This window comes from Carcharodon carcharias, chromosome 7 (assembly GCF_017639515.1).
Source record: "Carcharodon carcharias isolate sCarCar2 chromosome 7, sCarCar2.pri, whole genome shotgun sequence".
Taxonomy (NCBI): domain Eukaryota; kingdom Metazoa; phylum Chordata; class Chondrichthyes; order Lamniformes; family Lamnidae; genus Carcharodon; species Carcharodon carcharias.
This window is the reverse complement of record NC_054473.1, coordinates 6195995-6210161: the sequence shown is the minus strand read 5'-3', so window position 1 is coordinate 6210161 and position 14167 is coordinate 6195995. Positions and strand designations below refer to the sequence as shown.

At 43.8% G+C, this 14167-nt stretch overlaps 1 protein-coding gene across 2 annotated transcripts in view; it reads right to left on the bottom strand.

Annotated features, from left to right (window-relative positions):
- Positions 1 to 8576: 8576 nt before the first annotated feature.
- Positions 8577 to 14167, bottom strand: part of si:dkey-202e22.2 (netrin-4) — a 43162-nt gene continuing 37571 nt past the window's right edge. For both annotated transcript variants that reach the window (XM_041192342.1, XM_041192341.1), the window contains exons 9-10: positions 11442 to 11612; positions 8577 to 9220 (exon numbers count right to left, since the gene is read on the bottom strand). In XM_041192342.1, the coding sequence (XP_041048276.1) occupies positions 9084 to 9220; positions 11442 to 11612 (308 nt within the window). In that variant the 3' untranslated portion in view covers positions 8577 to 9083. The remainder of the gene's footprint in view (positions 9221 to 11441; positions 11613 to 14167) is intronic.

The window sequence follows — 14167 nt, the reverse complement described above, 5'->3', positions numbered from 1 at the left end:
TGCGCAAGATGTCTGAATTAGAGGAGTGCACATTACAGAAATGAGGAGACGTGAGGGGCCATAGAAGGATTTAAAAACAAGGACGAGAATTTCAAAATCGAGGCATTGCTGGACCAGGAGACAATATAAATTGATCACAGGAGTGATGGGTGAATGGGACTTGAAATGAGTTAGGATACTGGCAACAGAACTTTGGAAGAGCTCCAGTTTATAAGGGCAGAAGATGGGACATTGGCCAGGAAAGCATTGGGACGGTCAAGTCAAGAGATAACAAAGGGATGGTGGAGGGTTTTAGCAACACATATAAGTTTAGATCCACTTTTTCTACATTTGCCTCACCTCTAACATACAAACAGAAAGAATAAGAAGCAGTATCAAGGAATAGAGGTTAATTAAGTTGGTGTTAAGGCAGGGATTGAGTTATCGTTCTGTTAGGATAAGGTTTCATCTAGTATTCAGGTGGTGTAAGGTTAGGGTAGGGGCAGGATTAGATTATTTTAGAGTTAGTGGAAGAACAGAGTTAGAGTCAATGTTATTGCAGGGTTAGGTTTGGGTTAGGATACCATTTTGTAGGTTAACAGATTTAGATTTAGAATACCGTAACATTAGGGTTTGGATTGGGTTAGGATGTGTTACAGTAGATGTAAAACACATTACTGTTAGATTAGGATTAAGGACAAGATACAGTCCTGTAAATAAAAGCAAAATACTGCAGAAGCTGGAAATCTGAAATAAAAACAGAAAATGCTGGGAAAACTCAGCAGGTCTGACAGCATCTGTGGAGAGAGGAACATTGTTAATGTTTTGAGTCCGTATGACCCGTCTTTAGAACTCTGAAGAAGGGTCATACAGACTTAAAATGTTAACTCTGTTTCTCTCTTCACAGATGCTGTCAGACCTGCTGAGTTTTCCCAGCATCTTCTGTTTTTATTACAGTGCTGTAAAGTTAGGGTAAAGGTTAGGCTATGTTACTATAGGAATAGGGATTGGGTGTGCTATTGTAGAGTTAGAGATAGGATATGTTACTGTAAAGTTAAATTTAGGTTATGTTGCTATCGAGTTAGGGTTAGAATATGCTACTCTTTAGGTTAGGGTTAAGTTTAGGTTATGTTACTGTTGAGTTAGAGTTAGAATATGTTACTATTTAGGTTAGGGTTAAAGACCGGGTGTGTTACTGTGTAGAGTTAGTGTAGATCAGGTACGATAGCAGAATGGAACAAATTAAAACACAACTGGGAACACCAGGAGTAACAAAATGAAAGGGTTACTGTAACTTAGCTTCCATTAAAAAATTGGCTAGTGGAAATATTTTAGTTTTATGGGGATAATATTCCAGTAATGAATCTAACTGGGACATCAGTGTTTGTTCCAGTGTCACAGGCATGATTTAACACCAAAGAAATAGCAGTCAGTCGGAAGGAGACTGAATGAAGCCTGCTTGGACTGGCGGCCTAAAGGTTATTGGAAGAAGCAGTGTAGATATTTCGGGCATATTAAAGGACACAACACTGAGATCAAAACAAAATGTTTGGCAATGTTTTTGTTTATAAGAGAGACAATGCGATGTTTAAATCACATTGAAATGCAAAGTTGCGTAACTAGAGTGCATTCCCATGGAGAAAAATGTTCTTTTTGATATTGCTCCAGATGCTTTGCCAATTTGTTTTGTTGTTTGTTTCAGTTTGTACTTTTTCTTTATTGATGTGACTGATTGTTACCGGGATACTGTCCCATATCCTCTGACTACACAAACTGCATAAAATTTACATCACAGAAACCAGCCATTCAGCCCAACTGGTCTCTATATTATATCCACATGAACCCCAATCCCACCCTACTTCTCCTCATCCTACCAGCACATTCTTCTGTGCCTTTCTCCTTCATGTGTTTATCCAGCTTTCCTATAAATGTATCCACACTATTCACCTCAACCGCAACCCACCCCAGCCCACCCCACCTCCTCCGTGGCAGTGAGTTGCACATTCTCACCACACTCTGGATGAAGAAGTCTCTCGTGAATTCCTTATTGGATTTATTAGTAACTAGCTTATATTTATGGCCCCGAGTTCTGGTCTCCCCCACAAATGGAAACACCTTCTCTATCTGGGCTGCCCCATCAAACCCTTTAATAATTTTAAAAGCCTCTATCAGGTCACCCCTCAGTCTTCTCTTTGCTAACCTGTTCAATCTTTCTTGATAAGTATAATCCTTCAGTTCTGCTTTTATCCTGATAACCTTTTTTTTTGCATCTTTCCCAGTTTGGACATCAGAGCTGTTCATGCTACTCCGAGGGTGGTCTAACCAAGGTTTGGATACAAGTTTAACATAATCTCTCTGCTTTTCAATTCTATCCTTCCGGAATTGAACCCCAGGTCTTGCTTTACTTTCTATTTTAACTACAGCATTGCTGCTTTGAGTAATTTGTGAATCTGTACTCCCAATCCCTTTGCTCCTCTACCCTAGTTGAGTCCCAACAGCTGAGGTTGAACAACCATCCTTTGTCTCTTCGCTCTGCCCCATCCCTTATTTTTCTGATTTTGTCTGATCCTGTGAAAAAACAAATCAGCTGCTATGAGACTCGCATTCCATGAGTCATGTTCTGTTCTTTATCTCAATCTGATTTTTATGGAACCTGTTGCAATCTGTGAGATAAAGTGCATCTGTCTCACAAATATCTGAAGTAAAATCGATGTGGAAAGAAAAACACTTTATTTTTGCCCCTTGTTCAAAATCTCCCTTCTGGTTGCTTCCTGAGACCCCTGAAATTGCTGACTCATTTCTGGGTTGGAGGAACAATGTTTGGCAAAGTTTTTGCTAAATGTATAGACAATGTAATATTTAAATTACATTGACATGCAAAGCTTCATTAGTGGGGTGCCTTCGAGGGAAATGTTAATTTTGAAATTGTTCCAGAAGCTTTCTCAAATCTCTTGTTGATGTTTGTTTCTTTTCCTGCTTCTTCTCAAAGTGGCTGATTGCTACTATTTCAGACCCTTTTAGCTGCACAAACCTCATCGAAAATTGGGCTGAATGGCCTGTTTCTGTGCTGGTCTTTATGCTCCACAAGAGCCTCCTCCCAGCCCCTCTTCACCTCACCCTATCACCAAATCCTTCTATTTCTTTCTCCCCCATACGCTTATCTAGTTTCCCGTCACAAAATATTCTTCTGGTAATGAGTTCCACTCTCTGGGGGAGTGAAGGTGGGGTTGGGGGGCGGGGGGGGGGGTGTGTTGAAGAGAGTGTAGGGAACCCGAATAGGAGGGATGACAAGGAGTCCATAATTGAGGTGCCTAGGCTATGGAAGGAGTCAGGAATGGGTCCAAGTGGCTGTCTCTTCCTTATGTTCTGAAGAGCTAAGGCACGACAGGTAGAGCTGAGTAATTGCTTCTGTCTGTTACTCTGGTGGTTAAGTCTGGATAGTATTGCCAAAAGAGATCACCATGCAAAACAGACAGTGCAGGTGACAAGCTGGGTATCATACTACAGCTTGCCTTTATATAACACCAGCACTTTACAGGAACATTACCGAACAGAATTTGACAGCGAGCTAGGTGAGGAGATATTAGAACATGGCAATCAAAAACTTGGTAACAGAAAGGAAGAGAGAAAGGTAGAGAGGTATAGCAAGGGAACTCCAGCGCTTAGGCAAAGTGAGTAACAAATATTTTTGCAATGACCCACTCCTGTGGTAACATGTTGAAATATAAAACAACATTCTGATTGCAAAGATCTATATCACCCCTGGCAGCAATGGGCAGCTTTCACCCTGGTACTGAAGACACTTAGGAGTGCAAGGAAATCTTGTGGAATAAAATCACTCTCATTTAAGGACTGGTCACAGTTAGACTTCCCACCAATGGTCCTCAATCTGAATAAACTCTTATTCATATTGCTTCCCTTGGGACTTTTATTTGGGTTTTTACAGTGACTAGGCTGTAAAACAACAGGGTTCGCATATATAGCATCTTTACTGTAGTTGCATTCAGACCAAGACCCAAGCTATCTTAATCAGCAGGTTAGGCGGCATCTGTGGGGAGAGAAACAGCGTGAATATTTCAGGGCAATTACCTTTCCACAGAACTGGAAATAGTTAGGAATGTTGCAGGTTTTAAAAAAGAACAGAAGTAGGGAAAAACAGGAAAGAGCAAAAGGGAAGGTCTGTGATAGAGTGGGGTTAAATGACAAAAGGATGATGGTGTAAGACTAAAGGAGATGATAATGAGACAAATGAAACAAAAGATGGGTCTAGAGGGGGTGTAAATGGCAGCAGCAGAATCATCATTAACAGCTCCCGAATGAAAAAATGGGTTCAATGGATATAACCTGAAATTGTTGAACTAATGGCTGTAAAGTACCTATTTGAAAGATAAAGTGTTGTTTCCTCAAGCTTGCATTGAGCTTCATTGGAACAATGTCAGAGGCAGAGGGCAGAGAGATCAGATTGGGATTGCTGGCGAGTATTAACATGGCAGGGGACCAGAAACTCAGGGTCACGCTTGCGGACTGAACGGAGGTATTCATCAAAGCGATTACCCAATGTGCACTGGATCTCCTGGTCATGGGGTTGATAGTAATGAAAACAGAAAATGCTTGGAATACTCAGCAGGTCTGGCAATGTTTCAGATCGATGACCTTTCCAATGAGCTTTTTAGCACCTTTAGCATAACCTCGGTCAAGATACAAGCTGCCTTAAGGTTAGCAATTTCAAAGAACTTCTGTTAATTTGATTAATTCTCACCCAAAGGTGCTGAATCAATAGATTTTAAGAAATGGCCTTGAGAATTATGGAGACATCTTTTCTTCATTCACGCTAACCCCTGCCATCACATGGCAGCCAGTCTGCACATGCCCACTGGCCAGCGTGTTGCGCAGAACACCAATGACATCATTCCGCGTGGCCCAGCCTGCCAGGACACCTCTGTGCATGATGCGCAGAGAGCTTGTATATCTGTAGGGACACATTGCCTGCAATGAATATGGTTGGAAGTTTAGGTTTAGCCTGAAGAACGATAAAGCTATCTATTAATCAGTTAGGGACAGGAACAGGTATCTTTCTGAATTCCAGTGTGGTCTTATAAATTACAGCTGGTATTTTTAAGTTGGTGACTATTTGAGCGGTGCCACATTTGGTCCTGGCCGTTGCTGTTGGAGAGCAACAGGATCGGCTGCACATGCCCGGCGTTGGCAGCAAACGCAGCCTTTATCATTCATTCTCGGGATGGCAGTGTTGCTGGCAAGGCCATTAAGACATTAAACCGAGGCCCCATCTGCTCTCCGAGATGGACGTTAAAGATCCCGAGGCAACTACTTGAAGAGGAGCAGGGGAGTTCTACCAGTGTCCTGGCCGATACTTATCCCTCAGTTACTGAAAAGAGATTATTTGGCCCTGATCACATTACTGTTTGTGGATGTCACAACCATGTGCTTCCTGCATTAGAGTTTGATGGTATTGGCGATGTTTTCACAGGGATTGTCTCTCCACACCTCTCAGCTACATTCAGCCCGACACACAAGGAGAGAAATAATAGATTAGGAGGGGTATTTATTAGACTAAATAAGAAGAAACTGTTTCCAGTGACAGCGGGGTCAGTAACCAGAGGACACGGATTGACAAATAATTGACAAAAGAACTTGGAGAAGATTAAGAGAATTTTTGTTCTGTAGCGAGTTGCTGTGGTCTGGAAGGGCGGTGGAAACAGATTCAATAATAATTTTGAAAAGGGAATTGGACAACACCTTTCAAACCCGTGACCTCTACCACCTAGAAGGACAAGGGCAGCAAATAGATGGGAACACCATCACCTGGAAGTTCCCCTCCAAGTCGCTCACCATCCTGACTTGGAAATATATCGCCGTTCTTTCACTGCCGCTGGGTCAAAATCCTGGAACTCCCTCCCTAACAGCACTGTGGGTGTACCTACACCACATGGACTGCAGCGGTTCAAGAATGCAGCTCACCCCCACCTTCTCAAGGGCAATTGGGGATGGGCAATAAATGCTGGCCCAACCAGCGAAGCCCACATCCCATGAAAGAATTTAAAAAAGGATAAATACAGCATTTGAAAAGGTAAAAATTGCAAGTCTAAGGGGATAAGACAGGAGCGTGGGATTAAGCCAAAAAGATACAAGTCTCCTCTGCTGTATCACTCTCTGATTCTATGATTATGATGTTAACATCGATGCCAATGTTTGTCCCCATACAATTACAAAGTTTGAATTAGAAACTCTTCCCAGACTGTTTTTTGATTCCTGGGATAGGCACCTTTTAAACATCCGGTTACTGGTAAATGAAGATCAATTTCTTCCTGCATGTTTATTTTCATCACTTGCATTGTTTAAAGGTTAAAAGTGCATCAGTGGGAATGACATGAGGAAATCAGGCTCAGGCTTTTAGCTCAATACAAGCTCGAGGAACAGCACCTCATCTTTTGATTAGGCACTTTACTCCCTCTTCTCAGGCAGTCCCTCAGGATAAAGGATGACTCGCTTCCCCTCCGGTTGGATGGGTTCCGAGGTGGCTGATAAGCCCAATGTACGATCTGCAGGCTCTGCCACACGTGCGGCCAGTGGTGTTTGAAGGGTCGGATAGATGAGGTGCTGGGAGGTTTGTGCGCTCTCTCTGACACCTCAGCCTTGTCTCTGCACATTCCCGATGAAGTCTCTGGGTGTGTGCGGTGCCTTCCCGAATGAACCTTCTCCATTTTGGTTGGTCACAAACCAGGGTCTCCCATGAGTTGGCAGGGATGTTTGACCTCTTCAGGGAGGCTTTGAGGACATCCCTGAAGCATTTCCGCTGTCCTCCTGGCTGTCTCCTGCCATGACCCAGTTCCGAGTCGAATCTTTGACTCGGGAGCCTGGATGTCAGACATACCAATGACATGTCCTGCCCAGCGGAGCTGGTTTTGAGCGATTAGTGCCTCGCTAATGGGTGAGTTGTCTTGGGAGAGGACGCTGCTGTTGAACCACCACTGTCACTGGATTTGGAGGATCTTGCCATGGTCCTTCTCCAGGGCTATGAGGTTCCTGCTGAAGATCATCCAAGTCTCCATAGGAAATAGGAGTTGGAGATCACTGCTGCCCAGTAAACCATAATCTTAATCTCGGGTTTGAGACCTTGGTCCTCAAATACTCTTTTCTTCAGTAGGCCAAAGGTTGATCAGGCGCAATGGCATTTTACAAGGCAGCAAAGATTCACCAGACTGATTCCTGGGATGGCAGGATTGTCATTTGAGGAGAGATTGGGTTGACTAGGCCTGTATTCACTGAAGTTAAGAAGAATGAGAGGAGACCTCATTGGAACATATGAAATTCTGACAGGGCTGGACAGACTGGATGCAGGGGGGAGTTTCCTCTGGCTGGGGGGAGTCAAGAACAAGAGGTCACAATCTCAGGATATGGGGGTAGACCTTTAGGACTGGGATGAGGAGAAACTTCTTCACTCAGAGGGTGCTGAACTTGTGGAGTTCTGTACCACAGAAAGCTGTCACTGAATATATTTAAGAAGGAAATAGATAGATTTCTGGAGTATGGAGAGAAAGCGGGAATATGGCGTTGAGGTAGAGGATCAGCCATGATCATATTGAATGGTGGAGCAGGCTCGAAGGGCCGAATGGCCTACTCCTGCTCCTAGTTTTTATGTTTCTACCAGGCCTTCCCGACTCAACATTGAGTTCAGCAATTTATAATTGATTTATAATCTATATCAGAGTATAATCTCTGCCTCCAAGTTTGTTTCCTTTTTGTTTGCTGGTTTCAGTTTTACCCTTTGTTTTTCTCTCTGTTTTTGCACAGCAGCTACTCATTATTCTGCCATTCACAGCTCCTTGGGGAACACCTTTTGTTTATTTACTTGTCCAATACCTCTCGCTCCCTTTGGCTCCCACCATCAACCCTGTCATTTAATCTTTCCAGACTTCCACTCTATCAAGGACTTTCCTTTCATCCCTTGTCCAGCCCACCCCTTGCTCAAAACCTGTTACACCTCGAAATGTTTCCCAGTTTTGGTGAAAGGTCATCAATAGAAACATTAAATCTGTTTCTCTCCACAGACCCTGCCTGACCTGCTGACTATTTCCAGCATTTTCTGTTTTTAATTTCAGGATTTTAAGTGTGCGTTGTGGACAAGTCATTATTCACTGAAACCGTCACAAAGTGCTTTGTATGATAGGGTTCCTTTGCTAGCAAAGCATTAGACTGACATCAGCAGTAGGAGTTGCCAACTCTGGTTGGGTGCATTCCTGGAAGTTTATCATATGACCTCCCACCATCCTGTCAGATCAAAGGACCTTTCCTTCCCCACCCAACCCAACTCACATTTAACAATATTTTCATAAAAGGGAGTTTTAAGTAAATGAAAAGCACATTTCTTAAATGGCTCCATGACATTTTTCTCCAGGCTTTTTGCTCGAGGTCAGTGTCCAGGAGACTCCAGGACAATCTTAGAGGGTTGGCAACCCCTAACCACCAGTGACTCAATTTGGGAACAGCTTTTAGTTTGAGGTGGGGCCCAATGTCTTGTGGTCAATGCAAGAGAGTCATGACTGAGGTTACAGTTTAGAAAACAATAACTACTCTTGTTTAATTATTTTTACAAAATAACTTCTCAAAGTACTGAAATCGTTCACAAATAAACATTAAAAAACATAATTTGAATTGATCTACTGGTTGGGTTTAAAGCAAGACAAAGTGCTGGGTTGAAGAAAGCATTGTACATATGAACTCCAAGCGCAGAGCCACCCAGAGCACAGGCTGAGCACTTAGTGTGCAGACCACATGAGCAACATGGAAGGGGTCAGAGAGTCATGAATCAGAAATGCTGTTATCATATTGTTTGATGCTAAGAGTTCATGATCTTTCAAGGTAACAGACAGACCAAAGAGGCAGGGGCAGTTGAAGCATTCGCTCTAAGCAAGGTGCATGAGTGTATGATGGCTTGAAGGAGGAATCTCGCCAGTTGCCATCTTGTAGTTTCCCTCTATACTTCACCCTGGAACTTGGTTGAATGAGAGCTGATTGCACACATCAACAGTGAATGGCGAGACTCCGGATGCCCCTCAGCTTGATGCCGTGTTAACTTGGTGCAGTCACTTGCAGCTCACGCGCAGGTTGTGCGCCACCCATTTGGCTGTGCCCACGCGCCATGGCGTGACGAGGCTGTCCATGTTGACCAGGAGTCTGCCCGTTTGGCTTGCTTCGTGGCCAGCGATCAGGTAATCTGTGCCTATCCGAGAAAGGAAACAGGAACTGTATTTGACTGACAAACTGACAGTAAGATATGAGAAAGGACTCTGAACTCTTAGGAGTCAAGAATGTTGACCGATCAAGAGACCGATCAACTCATGGAGTGTCTTTCAGCAAATTCACCATGCCAGTTGGGGTGTGGCCAATTTTGTGTTTGGACTGCTTCAGGCAAATGGACTTTTGACTCTTGCATAACAGATCGTGGATACTCCAATGTAAGGTGGTTATGGGCATCACTCATGTTTAAAATTGCACTATCTTTAGCATCCAGAATGCAATGATTTATGGGGGGAAATAATACAGAAACTCTCTCACTCAATCACTTTTCCAGAACTGCTTCATCCAATTTAGGATCGTGGGGATAATAGAGAAACTTTACCTCAATACTCCAACCGAGGTCACAACTAGGGTCTTGCGGAGGCTCAACATTACTTTGGGAGCAGCTTTACAATCTCCCAGCCAAAGTATTTGCAGATGGTGGTGGGGGGTGGTGTACTTGAAATAGGACAGGTAGCTAGCCTACTGCTCTCCTGTCCAGCCCCGAGTTGTTCCCCATAATAATAATGGTGGGCATGTCAGGAATCAGGGAACCCAAATGCCTGTCTGCCTACTGAGGTCCCTAATTGGCTAATTAATGGTCAGTTAAAGGCCAGTTTCCACCCCCGCCACAATAATACATGCGGCTTAGGAGGGTGGAGCAAAGGAGGCCAGTCTGCTTCTTCATCATCTGAGGTGAAAAGGCAGGAAGGAAGGGGGATACCTCCTTTGGGGGTTGCCCTGTACCCATCAGGGACATCCCCCCCCAAGCTGATACCCCTCCTTTGTTACTCCCCCTCTGGCCTCCTAAACCCATCTTTTCCCTGAGGGCAGAAGTCCCACAATGTCCTTGTTAATGTCGCTCTCAGTGTATTATTGCTGTGAGGCAGCTTTTTTTTTTAAAGTCAGTTGGCTCATGACTGACCTTTCTACCAGGGGGTGAGAAGTACATTCCCCCCCACCCCACTATCCCATAAAATTTTTTCCAAGTTCCATATCTCAAGATACAAAACAAGGAACCAGTTCTGTTGAAGGGTCATGAGGACTCAAAACGTCAACTCTTTTCTTCTCCGCCAATGCTGCCAGACCTGCTGAGTTTGTCCAGGTAATTCTGTTTTTGTTAAGGAACTCACTTGTCCTTTTAAGCCCTTGAGCTGCCATCTCTAATGAGATGAATATCTGCTCACTAAAGTTCCATTCTTCAGAATTGTGAACAAAAGTAGCCCATTCAGCCCCTCGAGTCTGTTCTGTCATTTAATGAGATCCTGGCTGATCTCGGCTCCATTTACCTGCCTTATACCCCTTGAAGCCCCTACCCAACAAGCATCTGTCAATGTGTCTTGAAAACTTGACTCACAACTGCAACAGCTCTTTGCGGGGGGAGAGTTCCAGATTTTCACTCCTCTTTGTGAGGAATTGCTTCTGACAGCGTCCACAAATAGTCTGCCTCTCATTTTAAGATTGCGGTCCCTTGTTCTAGACTCCCCCCACCAGAGGATTCACTGCATCTGCCCTATCAAACCACTTGAATCGTTTTAAACTCCCAGTCATAACGTCCCTTAATCTTCTACAGACGAGGGAATGAAAACTACCTTTAAGGAACCTCTCATCATAATTTAATTCTGTAAACCCTGGCATTCCATTGGTCAATGTGCACTGCATGCCTCCACCCCTCCCAATTCCATCTCCAAAATGCTCAGACTAACCTCACATCCGAATAGTGGCCATTGGGATGAGGAGCCAGAGGGTAGGTGGAACTTGTGGTGTTTTAGCCACAGGAGAGGAGGGAAAGAATATATTGTGGGACTGAGGAGCCGCGGAGTTAGTTGGTATAAATAGTGTGTTATAAATAGACTCTCCACACTGCAGTGTAATTCTACTGTTCCACCACAAAAACAACTTGCATTTATATAGTAAAAGCTCCCAAGGCGCTTCAGAGAGTGTTTTGAAAATTTAACATTGAGCCCGCTAATGAGATATTAGGATGGGCGATGCAGAGATCTCGGAGGGTTTGTAGGGCTGGTCAGAGGAGGTTGTAAGGTGAGCAAGGAGGCAAGGCCAGGGAATGCTGTCCACAGATCAAACAAGAATATGTCTATCATTCCTTGTAATGAACTCAACCCTTCCCCATGTTCCCAGTCCCTACAAGCTTCTCGGCTACTCACCAGGGTTGAGTAAGGGACATGTACATCCCCGCTTGGTCCAGGATTCGGGATAGATACTCCAGTTGCCACGGGTGATTTTCACTTTCCCAGTTTTCATCACCTTCTTTACTTTGATATCCACCTCAGCGTGAGTTCCTTTGTCATGAGCAGAAAGAACCCTCGCCTTGATGACTGGTGGGAAAGAACAGACTTTTACACAGAGAAACTCATTCCAGTTCAACAAGGAAACAGACTCAGAGACACTGCGGTTAACACACTGACCTTCCATCTCTTCTCGGATTGTCAAGTGGAATGGTCATTCAGGGGCTTTTGGTTCTCAGCTTCTTTCCATCGTATAAATAATTCTCCTGCCTGTAACTGTCGGTTGGGATAGCCAACTCTGGCATTGGGTGTGAAACTGAGACATAGGGCGGAAGCTTGTTGAGGCGTCGAGGTCTTGCCTGCCAGCTAGAGACCCGACAAGACAGCCACGCTGCCTCTTTTTGGGAAAGCCTGCTGAACCTCAAGCCAATCAGGCGGTGGCAAGGCCAGCAGCGGGCCTTCCCATGGAATCAAGCCCCTGGGACTGGAAATCCCGGCCAATATACCACATTACTGTGGGTCTGGAGTCACATGTAGGCCAGACCGGGTAAGGATGGCAGACTTCCTTCCCTAAAGGGCATCAGTGAACCAGGTGGGTTTTTATGACAAACGGACAGCTTCATGATCATTTTACTAATGCCAGGTTGCTCAGGATATTCTGTTGGTTGAGATAGTTGGTGGATATTTGTGGAATTTTATCCCGGCTCTCGTCAACCTTCATCTATTCTTATTTTCCAGCATAACATTGGATGCTCTTTGCAGAATCCTGACTGAGGGGTTTGGGTTTCGTGACCCCTTCCCAGGGATGTGATCTATGAAGTGTATGGCAAGACCCCTGGAAGAACGGCTCCTCATCCTTTAGGTTTTTAATGGGTCTGTTCCCTGGTTGCTCAACTCAAGTGAAAGGCATCTGATAGGATAGGTGAACAAGTTGATGGGTTGATTGGCCTAATCCTGTTCCAGAGATGATAGATTGTCCACCACATCTCAGTTTCTTTCATAATCTCAGGACATCTCAAACGCTTCAATTAAATACTTTTGAAGTGTAATCACCATTGTAATGTGGAAAACGTAGTAGCCAAATTATGCACAGCAAGATCCCACAAACAGCAATATGATAAATGATCTGATAATCTGCCTTGATTGGTGTTGCTGGAGTGATAACTCCAGGGAGAACTTTCCCCTGTTCTTCTTCAAAATAGTGACATTGGAATCTTTTACATCAACCTGAAGGGACAGATGGGGTTTGTCTTTAACATCTCATCTGAAAGATAGTACCTCCAACAATGCTGCCTTGGGAGTCTTGGTCTGAATTTTATGCTCAAATCTCTGGTGTGGGTTTTGAGCCCATGACCTTCTTACTCAGAGAAGAGAAATAGAGAGATAGATAGATATAGAGAGAGTGAGAGAGAGAGAGAGAGCTCTATCTACTGAACCACAGGCAACACCTCTGCAGATGTTCCCAATAGCAACCAAGATAAATCCTGTCCTGGTCACTTTGCTTCTGGTAAGACAGAGAGGAAAGGGAAAAGAGGGAGGGGGTAGTGAATATACAATAAAGGAGAAGATACTCCAGAGCAAAAAGTAAATACATATACACAAATTTTTAAAGTTGGCATGTCAAGTTGAGAAGGATTTTTAAAATTATTTTCATGGGATGTGGGCGTCGCTGACAAGGCCAGTGTTTGTTGCCCATCCCTAATTACCCTTGAACTGAGTGGCTTGCTAGACCCTTTCAGAGAGCAGTTAAGAGTCAACCACATTGTTGTGGGTCTGGAGTCACATGTAGACCAGATCAGGTAAGGACAACAGATTTCCTTCTCTAAAGTTCATTAGTGAACCAGATGGGATTTTACAACGATCGTTGATAGTGGTCATCATTATTAAGACTAGCTTTTGATTCCAGATTTATTAATTGAATTTAAATTCCACCAGTTGCCCTGGTAGGCTTTGATCCCATGTCCCCAGAGCATTAACCTGGGTCTCTGGGTTACTAGTCCAGTGACATTACCAGTATGCTACTGTCTCCTTGCAATAATAAATTAATAAGTATATGGGATCCTTGTCTTTATTAATACAGGAATAGAGTACAAAAACACAGAAGTTGGGCTAAACCTTTATAAAATAACTGGTTAGGCTGCAGCTGGAGTACTGTGTTTAATTCTGGGCACTACAATTTAGGAAGGATGTTTAGGCCTTGGAGAGTGTCCAGGAGAGATCTACCGGAGATGAGGGATTTCAGTCATGTGGAGAGACTGGAGAAGCTGGAATTGTTCTCCTTAGAGTAGAGAATAAGGTTAAGAGGAGATCTAGCATAGGTTTTCAAAATTATGAGGAATTTTGATAGAGTCAAAGGGAGAAACAGTTTCCAGTCGTAGGAAAGTCGGTAAACCACCAGACAAAGACTTAAGATAATTGGCAAAAGAACCAGAAGAAAGAGGAGGAGAATATTTTTACACAGCGAGTTGTTGTGATCTGGAACGTGCTGCCTGAAAGGGCAGTGGAAGCAGATTCAATAGTAACTTTCAAAAGGGAATTGGTTAAATACTTGAGGGTAAATAATTGCAGGGATATGGAGGAAAAAAGCAGGGGAGCCTCATTGAAAGCTCTTTCAAAGAGCCAGCACAAGCACGATGGGCTGAATG